Source organism: Puma concolor, chromosome C2, assembly GCF_028749965.1.
Source record: "Puma concolor isolate L17-30 chromosome C2, mPumCon1.1.hap2, whole genome shotgun sequence".
NCBI classification, from domain to species: domain Eukaryota; kingdom Metazoa; phylum Chordata; class Mammalia; order Carnivora; family Felidae; genus Puma; species Puma concolor.
In genome coordinates this window covers 34,003,771-34,017,036 of record NC_141675.1, presented here as the reverse complement: position 1 = coordinate 34,017,036, position 13,266 = coordinate 34,003,771, and the positions used below count along the sequence as shown (strand labels likewise).

Here is a 13,266-nt window from a genome sequence, read left to right as displayed (position 1 = left end):
CCCAAAAGGCATTCACAGTACAGAAAAGAAACATATATGTAACTTATGAGTGTAACTTACAGGATCAGTGCAATAAGTGGATACAAGATAAAGTTGAAGATATAATTAACTGAAGTACTGAAGTTAGGGGTGGAATGGGAGGTGATGTCTAAGCAGTGAGGATGATTAATCTGAAAAACTAGTCTTTTTTTCCTTCCTTTTCACCTAGCAAAATAATACAAGAACTCTAGGTGGAGAGCACAATACACGCACAAGAGAACATGGTGTGTTCGAAAAATGCAATTTAGTATTATGATATAGTATACACTTGGGAATCCAAAACAAAGCTGAAGTTGCACCCTTTAATTCAGTCAACAAATATTTAAACAACTATGCAGGCACTTTTCTTCTAGGCAATAAACAAAGACACACCTCCCCAAACTCACCTTTGCGGAGCTTCAGCAAGGGGAGAAAGATAAAAAGCAAAGAATGCAATAAATAAGTGATACAGATTAGAGGACTATACACAATATGGGGGAAAATGTTTAATAGCACATTTTATTTCCATGTCCTTATACTCTACACTCTCACAAGCAGGTGGGAGGAAAAAGGACAGGAGAAAAAGAGGGAGATACACACACCACTCAAAAAGTCCCATGTTCTCTGCAGTTCTAAAGAGGAACAGCACTATTCCCTAAGATACATTTTATAAATCCATGTAAGTGATTTTGGCTGTCAAAATGACAACAGGTGTCACTGATATCTAGTAGGCAAGGACTCAAGATGCTGGCTGGATGTTCTGCAATGCATGGGGCAATGGGCCCACATCCAAAAGACTTTCCACTGTGCAGTCATGTAGGCAAAACAAAATTTTAAAAATTAATTATCTGAGGGGCCCCTGGGTGTCTTAGTCAGTTTAGCGGCCGACTCTTGATTTCAGCTCAGTTCATGATCTCACAGTTCAAGAGTTCCAGACCCATGTTGGGCTCTATGCTGACAGCATGGAGCCTGCTTCGGATTCTCTCTTCCTGTCTGCCTCTCCACTGTTCTCTCTCTCAATCAAAATAAATAAATCAGCTTTAAAAAAAATCGGAGTCTAGAATCTAACTCAATTTTGCATATAAACACAAAATATGTTCTGTATGTTACAGTACAATCATTTTCCCAAAAATGCAACTCCCATATGAATAAGGAAAAGGTTGTACTTTGTCTTGTTAGGAACTTTACCAAAAAAGGATCATTGCAGAAAGTCACATTAAAAAAAAATAGACAATTCTTTCCTAATTTTGAGAGCAAAAAATCTGTCCATCTGGGCCAATACAAAAAAAAAGAAGAAAGAAAATCATCAACAAAGACTGACCTTTTCCTTGCAAATAGGTATCATGCCCTTCCCATGTATCCCAAAATTCCCACTTACCTCCAAATCAAAAAAAAAAAAAAAAAAAAAAAAGAAGAAGAAAATGCCCAAGTACTATTTAAAAAGATTTTGGTGTTTTGTTGTTGTTTTCTTTTAATTTGTGAATTCTGGTAAACCTCTGGCCCCATTAGAACTCAATGAGATTCTCATCCAAATTCTTTCACACCTGTCATATAGTATTTTTGCAACTATTTTTATTTATTTTTTTTAATCATGGGATTCATACTTTGGTGTTTCTAGAGGTTCGCAGCATTTCTCTCCCCCCAGATGAGAAATCTAGTTTGGCTGGGTCCTATCTGTGTAGAACGTAACATAATTATGACAACTGAGACTCCTAGAATATAATCTGCTTTAATTTCACAAACTCAATCATGAAAATACTTAAATACTTCATTTTTAACTTAATCTACCTGGATAAGAGGCAACCCTCAATTCTCAATAATTAAGACTCAAAATAGGACTTTACATGTTAAGAAAACACTTTAAGATAAATTGTAAATAAGTCCATGCCCAGAGTTTGAAAATAAAATTTTAAAATGTGTAAGACTGTACAGTTTTTTTCTGTCTTAAATTGGGTGTTTGGAAATTTGGCTCTGACACTTTACATAAGAGCATATGACAGTGCACAGTCTGCCTCTCTAGTTCTCAGTTTCCCCAATTAAAAAAAAATGGTAAGAATGAACTAAAGATTATCTACAGATTTCTTCCACAAAGACTCTGTAATTTTACACTCACACAAAGAGGGATTTTTTTTCATAATTCAAAAACCAGAGCACAGTTATATTAAAAGGGATATGAAAAGTAGTCTTTATTTTTTCTGTGGTGAGTTTTTAATGTAATAAAATATTATTATAGCTCTTGTATAATATCAACAATTGCTATAAACATGCTTTGGTGGTCACAAGAAATGGAAGCAATTTAGCATTCATGCTTCTTTCTAATCAGGTACTGCAGAGTTTATCCTTTTAAAGTATGGTCAAATCACAAGGACTTATTTGGGTCTGGATGATCTTTAAGGTTCCTTCTAACTATTAAATTCTATTCGTTTACTCTTCAAAGTAGATGGGAATGTCTGAAGACCGGGAGCCAAGAGGAGACCCTTCCAGAGAGAGTAAAGGAACTAAGTAAAGATCTATGGTACGAACAGCCTAATCTGGAAGTCCAAGGAAGCAAAACCATCTCTGGGGCATAGGAATGACAAAGGTTGTGAGGGGTTTTACAAAGACTGAGATACTCTGGGTTGGCTGAGTTTCATTTAGATGCCTCCCAAGATGATAAAATAGCCCAGGAAATCCACTAGATTTATTAAAATGCTTCTCAATCTTGACATAACAGAGTAAGGCTATTCAGTCATGGTTGCAGTGTCCTGGACCATAAGAATATTGTAAGTTGTTATTCAAGATTGAAATAATATAATGGCTTAGAGATCCTGGGTAACCATCTTTCATGGTACACCTTGTAAGTGTTACTGTCCACACAGGATGTCTCCTGATTTTTAAAAAGGGCTTATTTGCTTTAGAGTTTTAGAGACAGAACACCAGTGCCTCGGAGCTATCCATGGTGCTTGACTCAGATGCAGCCCACCACTTAACAACAATTGGTGCATTAGCCTTCCTACTAAATAGTACCATTAAGGATCTGTCTGACCCATCATCCATCCACACAGTGGCCTGTGACAATCAGGCCAGTATCATGGGCCACTTGTAATCTCTGTCTATTCCACTTTGCCTGTGCCCAGACCCCCAAGTGCCTTACTTTGTCCCAGTATGGATCTCCAGCTAACCTACCCTTTTCTCCCAGGCCTGCTACTTCATCTGCTATACAAAACCCATCCTGTGGAGATGGTGTACTTATAGAAGATCACTGGCATACTCTGGGCAAAAGATTATGGTTCTTCCAAGCCAAGTCCCCACATGCCACATGATACTTTATATGAGTTTTAAAACCTTACTATTATTACAATTTTTACCATTCAAAAATGAATATAAATGACCTTTAAATTTTGCTATATATGTTTGTGATGGACTTTGGGATCAGTAAAAAAGAAAAAAAAAGGAAATATTACAAGACTGATGTGTGAGCTAGTTTCAGGGAATCATAAACCACTTGAAATTATGTGCTTCTTTAGACAGATGCAGGTTTTTTGGGGAAGAGGGTGTTGATTCTCCTATCCTTAAAAGGTTAAGAACCACTGATCAATAAATATGGTAATGACTCCCAAATAATGATCACCCCAGGTTTAAGCACTAGATTTTTATGTTTGTGATGTAACAAATATATTTGGTCTTTGCCCCAGTTCCTGGCACAAAGCGACTAAAATCCTTGGGATTCCTTAAGTGGTAAGAGTGTCTGTGGTTATTCATAAGGATCCCCCTTTGAGCACACCTGAGTTTATGCTAATGAACGATTAGGCTAGGGCCCCAAGAGAGCCTCAGGATGAGACTGGTAACCAGAGAGACCATATGATTACAGGGCTTCTGGTCCTACCCAGCAATCTCTGGGAAGGGGTAAAATGGTGGTGGTGGTGGAGTGGCAGGGGGTGGCGGTCGGGGTGGGGGTGCTGGAGATTAAAGTTCTATAAAAACACTTGAATAAAATTTGATGAGCATCTGGGCTGGGGAATGCATCCATGTGCCAGGAAAGTGGCACACCCCAATCACATGGGGACAGAAGTTACTGCATTTGGGACACATCTGGATCTTGCCCTATGTGCCTCATCATCTGGCTGTTCACCTGTATCCTTTATAATAAACTGGCAAACAAAAGTTAGTATTTTCCTGAGCTTTGTGAACCATTCTAAAACCAAGGAGGGCTGAGGTGCCTGGGTGGCTCAGTAGGTTATGTGTCTGACTTTGGCTCAGGTCATGATCTTCTGGTTCGTGGGTTCGAGCCCAATGTTGGGCTCTGTGCTGACAGCTCAGAGCCTGGAGCCTGCTTCAGATTCTGTGTCTCCCTCACTCTCTGCCCCTCCCCCACTCACACTCTGTCTTTCTCAACAATGAATAAACGTTAAAAAAAATTTTTTTAAAGGAGGGTGTTGTAAGAATATCAGATTTATAGCTGGTTGGTCAGAGGCACAAAAAAACCTGGACTTGCAACTGGTGTCTCAGGTGGGGCAGTCTTGTAAGACTGAGCCTTTTACCTGCGGGATCTGACACTATTTTTAGGTAGGTAGTGTCAGAATTCAGTTAAATTGTACAACACCCAGCTGGTGTCCATAGAGAACTGGAGAATTGCCTGGTGGTATAGAAAACACTCCAGAATATCCAACTGCCTATTGCACACCTCTAAAGAGATGTCCAGAAAATACAGCAAACTCAGCAGATCTAAAATGAAACTTATTTTTCCTCCATACTCCCCTAACATGTTCCTCTCCTAATCCTCAGTAGATGATACCACCTAATTGTAAAGGTAAAAGTCCTGTCAATCACGTTTGATTATAATCATGACTCTTTTCCTCACTTCCCTTACTTTATCATTCACCAACAACTTTTTAGAAGCCTAATAAATTCTTAAAATACTCCTGAAGCAAAAGAATCATGTGTTCTATAATAATTTTGCAGGTGGTAATGACCATGAAATATTAGTAGACCCTATACGCTGTAAACTCTTCCTACTGCCTCCACAACTTTTCATTTTCATGAGGCAGCATAATACTCTTATCATTCCCCCTCCTCCAATAACTGTTATTATGAATATACTGGAGAATGTAGCTAACTCGTTATTCTTCTAATTTTATAGAAGGAAGTCAAAACAGTTTTTCCTTTATCAAAGTGACAACTGGAGGCTGTTTCTACAAAACAACTCTTATTTGGAATTCCTTTCACTCCCATCTAAATAGTCCCAGGGATCATAGCACCACTGCTTAGTGAAGACTGCTGTTCTCTGGTTTCCAAAAGCTAACAAGACTTTTCCTTTGTATAACTCCCTATCTTTACCCAGAAGCCAATATGACAGATGGTACGGCAAAACAATCGCCAAATCAGAAATAAAAAAGATACAAGTCAAAACCACTGAAATTCCTGGCTCTTGGCACTATTTTAAAACTCTTAATGAAAATGGGAGGAGACAGGAAGGCTAGATCTCCAAGTGAAATAAAAGACCCTACACAAAGGTGTTCTAACTCTTGGTTAAGTTCAAAAGACTTCTTGAGCACTCACTGAATTCAGGTGGCAATCTTTCCTTAAAGATACAAGATGCCCAGAAATATACAAATGAGCATCTGCATTCTTCATACATTGCCACTAAAGATTTAGAAGTTCATCCTGTTAAATTCCTTTTGGGACTGACCACCTTCTGACATACCCTGAGCTTTCTGGTGCTTTGTGGAGTGAATTAATGGCAAACTTCAAAATGTGCTGACCAGATTTTACTTTGCATTTATTAGTAAAAACCAAGAGAGACCAAATTCATGCCTATAGTATAGCCAGGCTTACCTTCACATAAAAATCTTTCCTATTGTCAGTTGTCCATGTAAGAGAGCAAATCAATTGTTTATAATTATCAAGAACAGAACCAAATCAAGGAATACTCAGACTTGGGCTACCCTGTACACTTCTACCAGCCGTTGGTCAAAAAGGCATAATGGCACTAGGAAAACATTGTGAAGAAGACAACTAAAATAGATGCCTTAGCTGTCTATAGCAGCCTACAATGTTATTCAATGGCATTTTATCATCTTTCCTCTCAAATCATTACGAAGTGACCAAAATAAAATGCAATCATCCTCTTAACAGAGTCTTTCACAAAGCATAAATTTTCATTTTGGTTAAGTCCAATTACTAATTGGACTCAATTTTTAACTAAAAAAATTTTAAACAGGTCGTGTGTTTGGTGTTAGATCTAAAACTTCTTCACCAAGCCCAAGGTTCTGCAGATTTTCTCGTTTATTCTAAAAGTTTCATTTTATGTTTTACAATTAATGGTAATTATGTTTTATTTTAAAACAAAATTAATTATGTTTTACAATCTATGATCCATTTTGAATTAATTTCTGTATAAGGTTTGAAGTTGAGATCAAAGTTCATTTTTTAACCTATGGTTAAGAGGATGAAAAGATAGGGGCGCCTGGGTGACTTATGAAGTTAGGCATCTGACTTGTTAAGCTCAGGTCATGATCTCCATGGTTCATGAATTCAAGCCCCGTATCGGGCTCTGTACAAACAGTGCAGAGCCTGTTTCAGATTCTTTCTCTCTGTTCCTCCCTAGCCCGTATGCGCACACACCTGCTCCCTCTTTCTCAAAATCAATAAACATTTAAGAAAAAAAAAAAAGAGGAAAATGAAAAGATAAACTACAGACTTGGGAGAAAATATCTGCAAAGCACCTATTTGACAAAGGACTTATATCTAGAATCTATAAAGAGCTTTCTAAACTCACCAGTCAAAAACCAGCCTGATTAAGAAGTGGGCAAAAAGGACATGAAGAAATATTTCACTAAAATATTTCTTCATATTTCAATAGAATATGGATGGCACATAATGAAAATATTTTTGACACTATTTGTCATTACACAAAAGCAAATTAAGACCATGACGAATTATCACTAGACATCTATTTAGAACAGCTAAAACAAAAAATAACAATACCAAATGCTAGTAAGGGTGCAAAGAGTCTCTCGTACATTACTAATGGGAATGTAAAATGGTACATCCACTCTAGAAAAGTGTCAGTTTCTTTGAGAACATATATTTACTATACAACTTAGCAATTGCACTCCTGGGCATTAATCTCAGAGATACAAAAAGTTATGTCCACATAAAAACCTGAACATTGGGGCGCCTGGGTGGCTCAGTCGTTGAGCGTCCGACTTCAGCTCAGGTCATAATCTCACAGTTTGTGAGTTCGAGCCCCATGTCGGGCTCTGTGCTGACAGCTCAGAGCCTGGAGCCTGCTTCGGATTCTGTGTCTCCTTCTCTCTCTGCCCCTCCCCAACTTGTGCTCTCTCTACGTCTCTCAAAAAATAAATAAATGTAAAAAAATAAATAAGTAAAAACCTGAACATGATTGTTCACTGCAGGTTATAATAGCCCAAAACTGGAAATAACCAAAACGTCGAATAGGTTAGTAGCTAAACTGTGACATCCATACCATGGAATACTACTTAGCAGTAAAAAGAAACTACTGTCACAACTTGGATGGATCTCAAGGGCATTATGTTGTATGACAAAAGCCAATTATTATAGAACATGACAAAATCACAGGTATGGAAATTAATGGCCACCAGAGGTTAGAGATAGCAGGCAGGGGGTGTGGATAGGTGTGAGGTAGCAAAAGGGAGATTTTTGTGATGATAGACTAGTTCTGTATCTTGACCGTGGTAATGGCTACACTATATACATATGATAAAATGATACAGAACTAAACATATATCAGTATCAACTTCCTGGTTTTGATACTGTACTACAGTTATATAAAATGTAAACAATAGGGGAAACTGGGTAAAGTGTACCCAGCATACTATCTCTGCAACTTCCGTGAATCTATATGTCAGAATTAAAAGTTTTAAACAATCCAATCAATGTAAAACCATCCAAGAGTTTGGGAAACATGGGAGAATTTATAAATTTTTTGAAAAGGGTGATGTTGTAATGCTAAGTGCAAACCAAAGACGGATAGGGATGATCATGGTGCACCCTAGAAAGACAACTGAAGAGTTTGTTCAATTCCCCGAAACATAGTTCTACCATTTACTGAATGCCTATTATATGCAAGACATAGTGCTATAAATAAGAGTGGGCTTAAGAAAAAGAAAAGGTCAAGCATTTACCTCTGAATTAATTTACTAAGAAGATAAGATAGAACAATTGTTAAAAGCCCCAGGGCCTTTGCCCGGAACTTGCTCTTTTGTTTTTCTAGTTCGTTCTTAACCATCCTTGAACTTTTAGTTCATTGTCACTTCTTCAGAGAAATCCTCCCTACCTCTCCTCGATGTCCTCTACAATAGATCAGGTTCCCCTACCACATGCCCATACAGCACCCTATGTTTTTCATTCATAACACTAATCACCATTCACTATCAAAGAACTGTGTAATGATTTGGCATCTGTTTTCCCCATTAGGGTATATTTTCCTAAGGGCAGAGACAGGTCTGCAGCTCACCACTGCATTCCCAAACCCAATGCCATACCTAGCAAATGACAGAAGCTCAGAATATATTACATGAATAAAAGCATACTATGCTATAATTCATATGTACAAACAACCAGGAAGACATTAAGGGTTACTGGGTTTGGAAGAACCCAAGATCACTTCAATTTGAAAAAGCCAGTTTATATGGGACAGAAGGTTCATGCAGAGGATATGGAATCTTACATTTAAAGCTGAATAGGATTATCAGCCTTTCGGCAATAGGAACCCACTAAAGAACTGAAACAGGAAAGCAGTGTGTCCAATGTCTTCTATAGGAAAATTACTGTGGAGAATGGATTTGAACTGAAAGGGTAACGCATAAGAGGCAGTAATAGTTTTGAGGACATTGTGGTAATGCAGGCACAAAATGATATGAGAGGGTGGCCATGGGAACAGACAGATGTGTGAAACACTAAGAGCCAACAGACCTTAAGGACTGATTAGATATACGGACATGGAAGGGGAAGGGCCAAAGATGATTCAAAAGGTTTAACGGTGAGTGATGAAATAAAGTATCATGAACAGAAATGCAAAGTGATAATTAAATTCTCTTAGAAGGGAATGTGCTTTGTTAGAAATCTTAGGTAACATCCACAAAATTGAAGATGTGACAACAGGTGGAGAAAAGTCAAGGTTGGCAATGTAATGTGTGAGTTGATTACAGTCAAGGTTTTAAGAGTGAATGAGATCTCTCATAGAGAAGAAGGTATATAGGGCCTTGAATGAAACCCTTAAAGCCATTGAACTGCCCTTGCTTGAATTACGTTTATCAAGCCACGGAGTCATTTGGACCATGAGATCCCTGAGGGCATATCTGATCTCATCCTTGCATTCCCTAGACATATACACTACAGAGTGTTGTACATAACTGGTGCACAGTAAGCAGCCTATGAAAGAAATAAATTACTTTCAAGATAATTAGTGATTAGTATTTCCTGTTCCACCTGCACTATTTCAAAAGGTGGTGCCATAATGGGGTCTTATTTCCCAAGGCTCTATAACTGATGAACTGACAGACAAGACTTTGGAAACGGTGAAAAAACTTTAAAAATAAATAAATAAGCCCTTAATGAGATTAGAACTAAAGCAAATCCCCACTATGAGTAGGGAATACTCTTCAAGAAGTTTCTGCATAGGGGCGCCAAGGTGGCTCAGTTGAGCATCCGACTTCAGCTCAGATCATGATCTCACAGTTGATGGGTTTCAGGCCTGAGACAGGCTCTGCCCTTACAGCGTGGAGCCTGCCTGGAATTCTGTTTCCCTCTCTCTCTCTGCCCCTCCCCCATGCATGCTATCTCTGTCTCAAAAATTAATAAACATTTTTAAAAAAAAACTAAACAGGAAATACTCTTTAGTGAGGGAGTGAAACAAATGAAAAATTTCCACTGTATGCACTACACAAGTTGACAATGCACAAAAAGTAAAGAAGCTTCAGGTGAAATGAAGGCTAGAAAAGATAATTAAAGGGAATTAAGGGCAGTTGAGAGGCATACTTCAAAAAAAAGAAAAAAAACATAATGAGGGAGGGGCGCCTGGGTGGCTCAGTGGGTTAGGCTTCCAGCTCTTAATTTCAGCTCAGATCTCACCGTTAGTTGGCTTGAGGCCCTCGGCCAGCTCTGCACTGACAGCGTGGAGCCTGCTCAGGATTCCCTCTCCCTGCCTTGCCCCTGCTTGAGTGTGCATTCTCTCTTTCAAAATAAATAAATTTTTTTCAAGTTTATTTATTTTTGAGACAGATAGCAGGGAAGGGGCAGAGAGAGACAGAGACAGAGGATCTGAAGTGGGCTCACTGACAGAAGAGAGTCTGACCGGGGCTTGAATTCACCAACTATGAGATCATAACCTGAGCCAACGTCAGATGCTTAACCAACTGAGCCACACAGGCGCCACAAATAATGAATACGTAAAAAAGAAAAAAAAAATAATTAGGGAAAAGTCATTCACCTGCTCTCCCACAAAACATTCCTGGGTATTAGAGGAAGAGTAACAGGCTAATCTTATTCAGTGCTTAGATGAACAGTGTTTCCCCAAACTGCAGTATGAAATAAGGAAAAAGACTGCTAAAATTAGTCAAGGGACAAATTTGGTGACAGCCCTCCACCAAATTATCTACGTTGCAGTATGCCACAAGGTTCTAACCCTCAATCATAGCAAATATCCTAAGTGTTTCCAGATAGGCCAGTGTCTCTGAGGGAGAAGTCAGAGAAGAATAAAGAAACCAGTTGGGGTCACAGATTCTAGGAACCCGACAAGCCAAGTAATCTGTAATTCAACCACCCTCTCAATATCAGCTTCCACAAGTCTAAAAGATAGCCAACCATTCTTTGCCTATTTCCAACAACAGCAAATGGACCATTGGTAAAGTGACTATTCTGAGTTGGACAGCTCTAAATTGTAAAACCCTTTGAAGTTATCCCTCAGCAACTTTCACTCCCAGTCCTGGTTCTCAAGAGCAACACAGTGAAAGGTGAAAGTTGTATTTTGGATTTTAACTTGAAAAAAAAAAACAAACACAAAAAAACAAAAAAACCCCTAACAACTAGGTATTACTTCCTGGCGGATCAATACGTTTCCTTCTTCCAATAGTATGAAAGTTTTATTGCCCCCCCCCCCCGCAATGTTTGACTCCCCTTTAAGGAAAAAGTAATGCCAGGCACAGGTTCCTCTACACCCTGAGCTGCGACCTCCAAAGCAAAGCGGAGAAAAGGGGCTTAGGCAACTACATAAGCTAGAATATGTTGCAGCTGGTATGAAATCCCCGTTGCCAAGAAGCAAGCAGCTCTAGCCCGTGCCGGGACGCGACAGAAGCCAAACAGACCTGGCCTGGCCGTTCTCAGGCTATGAGGGCCAAGGTGCCTGCACCTCCTCTAGCCAAAGTCACCGGGGGCTGAATGGGCGCTTGTTCCCAGGCCAGCGGCAAGCCGGGCGCCTCACAGGGTAGAGCGCTCGGCCCCGGAGAAGCGGCAAGCTGAGAGGAAGGCTCAGTGAAGCACCTGGCAAAGACCAAGCCGCGCCACCGGGCCAGCTGCCCGTACGCCCAACCACCCTGTCCGCCAGAGGCCACCTGAGAAACGGCACCGGTGGGAGCTCCCGGAGTTGGAGACGTTTCTGGCTTGGTCGGGGGTCCGGTCTATTCCGCCCGCCCACCCTCTCTCTCCGCGGCCCAAAGATAAGCCGGGAAGCCACCCCAAGGGGTGGTGTCCAGGAGGCACTCCGCGTTTGGGGTGAATGCTGCGGGCCGGCCCGAGCTCTCGAGCTGGCGGGCAGCTGCGGCGGTCACTCACCGAGAGGACGCTCATGCGGATTGGGGTCTCCAACAGGCACGCCATCTTGAGCCTTCCCACCCGGCTGCGGCCGGTGCCGGCGCGGGGGCCGGCACTTTCGACAGGGAACTATTAGGCCAACGACAGGCGCCTTCTGCAGAAAGTCAGGTAGGTAGACGAGAACGTACCACGCTCTAGGCACAGTTAAAGTACAGCCAGGGCCTGCGGAAGGGAGAGGCAAAGAAAACCGCGCCAGGGGCCTCCCCTCGAATCGTCCTCTCAGAAACAGCAGCTACTCTCAGCCTGGGTTAGAGGTGGGAGCGGGCAGCAGTTTCCGCATGCGCAAAGAAGCTCTGCCAGCCCCACCTGCCGCTCGCGGTGGGCGGAGCCACAGGGGCGGGGCTTCGCTCTGGCGCTGCAAACTTCGCGGTTGATTCGTTACAACGCGTGAGCTCTCGTATTCATATTCTGATAAACTACTTTGTGTAGTCACGTACGTAATTTGAAGTTCACATTCACATTCATTATCTCCTTTGCACCAGACTTCTAGCGTTGTTATTATCACCATTTTACACATGGAGGGACTGTGGTCTCAGAACCAGGTCTTCGGTGTAATCTACCCGACCCGTTTATTCTGGTGTGATGTTAAAAGATACTCTAGAACCAGAACGTCTGGGTTTAATCTTTGCTATTTATCATCTGCATTATCTCCAGCAAGTTACTTAACCTCCCTATGCTTCAGCTTTCTCTTCTGTAAAATAAGAGTTATGAGGTCGGAGAACTAAAGCTTTTTACAACATGCCTTCAATGTAGAAAGTGTTATATATGTGTTAGTATTTCCCCAGCCTCTGAGTCAAATAGAAAAAAAAAAATGGGGACAAATATCTGAAGAATTAACACTAAAATTCTTCAAATAAAAATAAAATCTCCAAATAAAAATATGCTTCTGGGGCGCCTGGGTGGCGCAGTCGGTTAAGCGTCCGACTTCAGCCAGGTCACGATCTCGCGGTCCGTGAGTTCGAGCCCCGCATCGGGCTCTGGGCTGATGGCTCAGAGCCTGGAGCCTGTTTCCGATTCTGTGTCTCCCTCTCTCTCTGCCCCTCGCCTGTTCATGCTCTGTCTCTCTCTGTCCCAAAAATAAATAAACGTTGAAAAAAAAAATTTAAAAAAATAAATAAATAAAAATAAAAATATGCTTCTAATTATATTTTCTGATTAGTTCAGTTTTCCCACTCCGCTCGTGTGTGTGTGTGTGTGTGTGTGTGTGTGTACAAAACTGCCCTCGACTTGACAGGTTTCACCTTCCTGCTGCCTGTAACCAGTAAGGTTTTCATAGAATGGTTGCAATGAGCCTTTTTCATTACTTTTCTTTTTTCCATTTTTATAGCCACTCCCTCATTCAGGCTGTTACTACCTCTCCCCTGGACTAGAGCAATAGCCTTCCGACTGATCTTGTAGCCTCTAGCCTTTTCACTT

At 40.7% G+C, this 13,266-nt stretch overlaps 1 protein-coding gene across 3 annotated transcripts in view; it reads right to left on the bottom strand.

Moving 5' to 3' along the window:
• The window catches only part of ARMC8 (armadillo repeat containing 8), a 108,658-nt gene extending 96,552 nt beyond the window's left edge, over nt 1-12,106 (bottom strand). The window contains exon 1 of one of the 3 annotated variants that reach the window (XM_086674365.1): nt 11,812-12,106. In XM_086674365.1, coding sequence (XP_086530491.1) covers nt 11,812-11,856 — 45 coding nt within the window. In that variant the 5' untranslated portion in view covers nt 11,857-12,106. The remainder of the gene's footprint in view (nt 1-11,811) is intronic. The other 2 variants (XM_086674367.1, XM_086674366.1) reach the window with 2 other exon arrangements.
• Nucleotides 12,107-13,266: the final 1,160 nt, after the last annotated feature.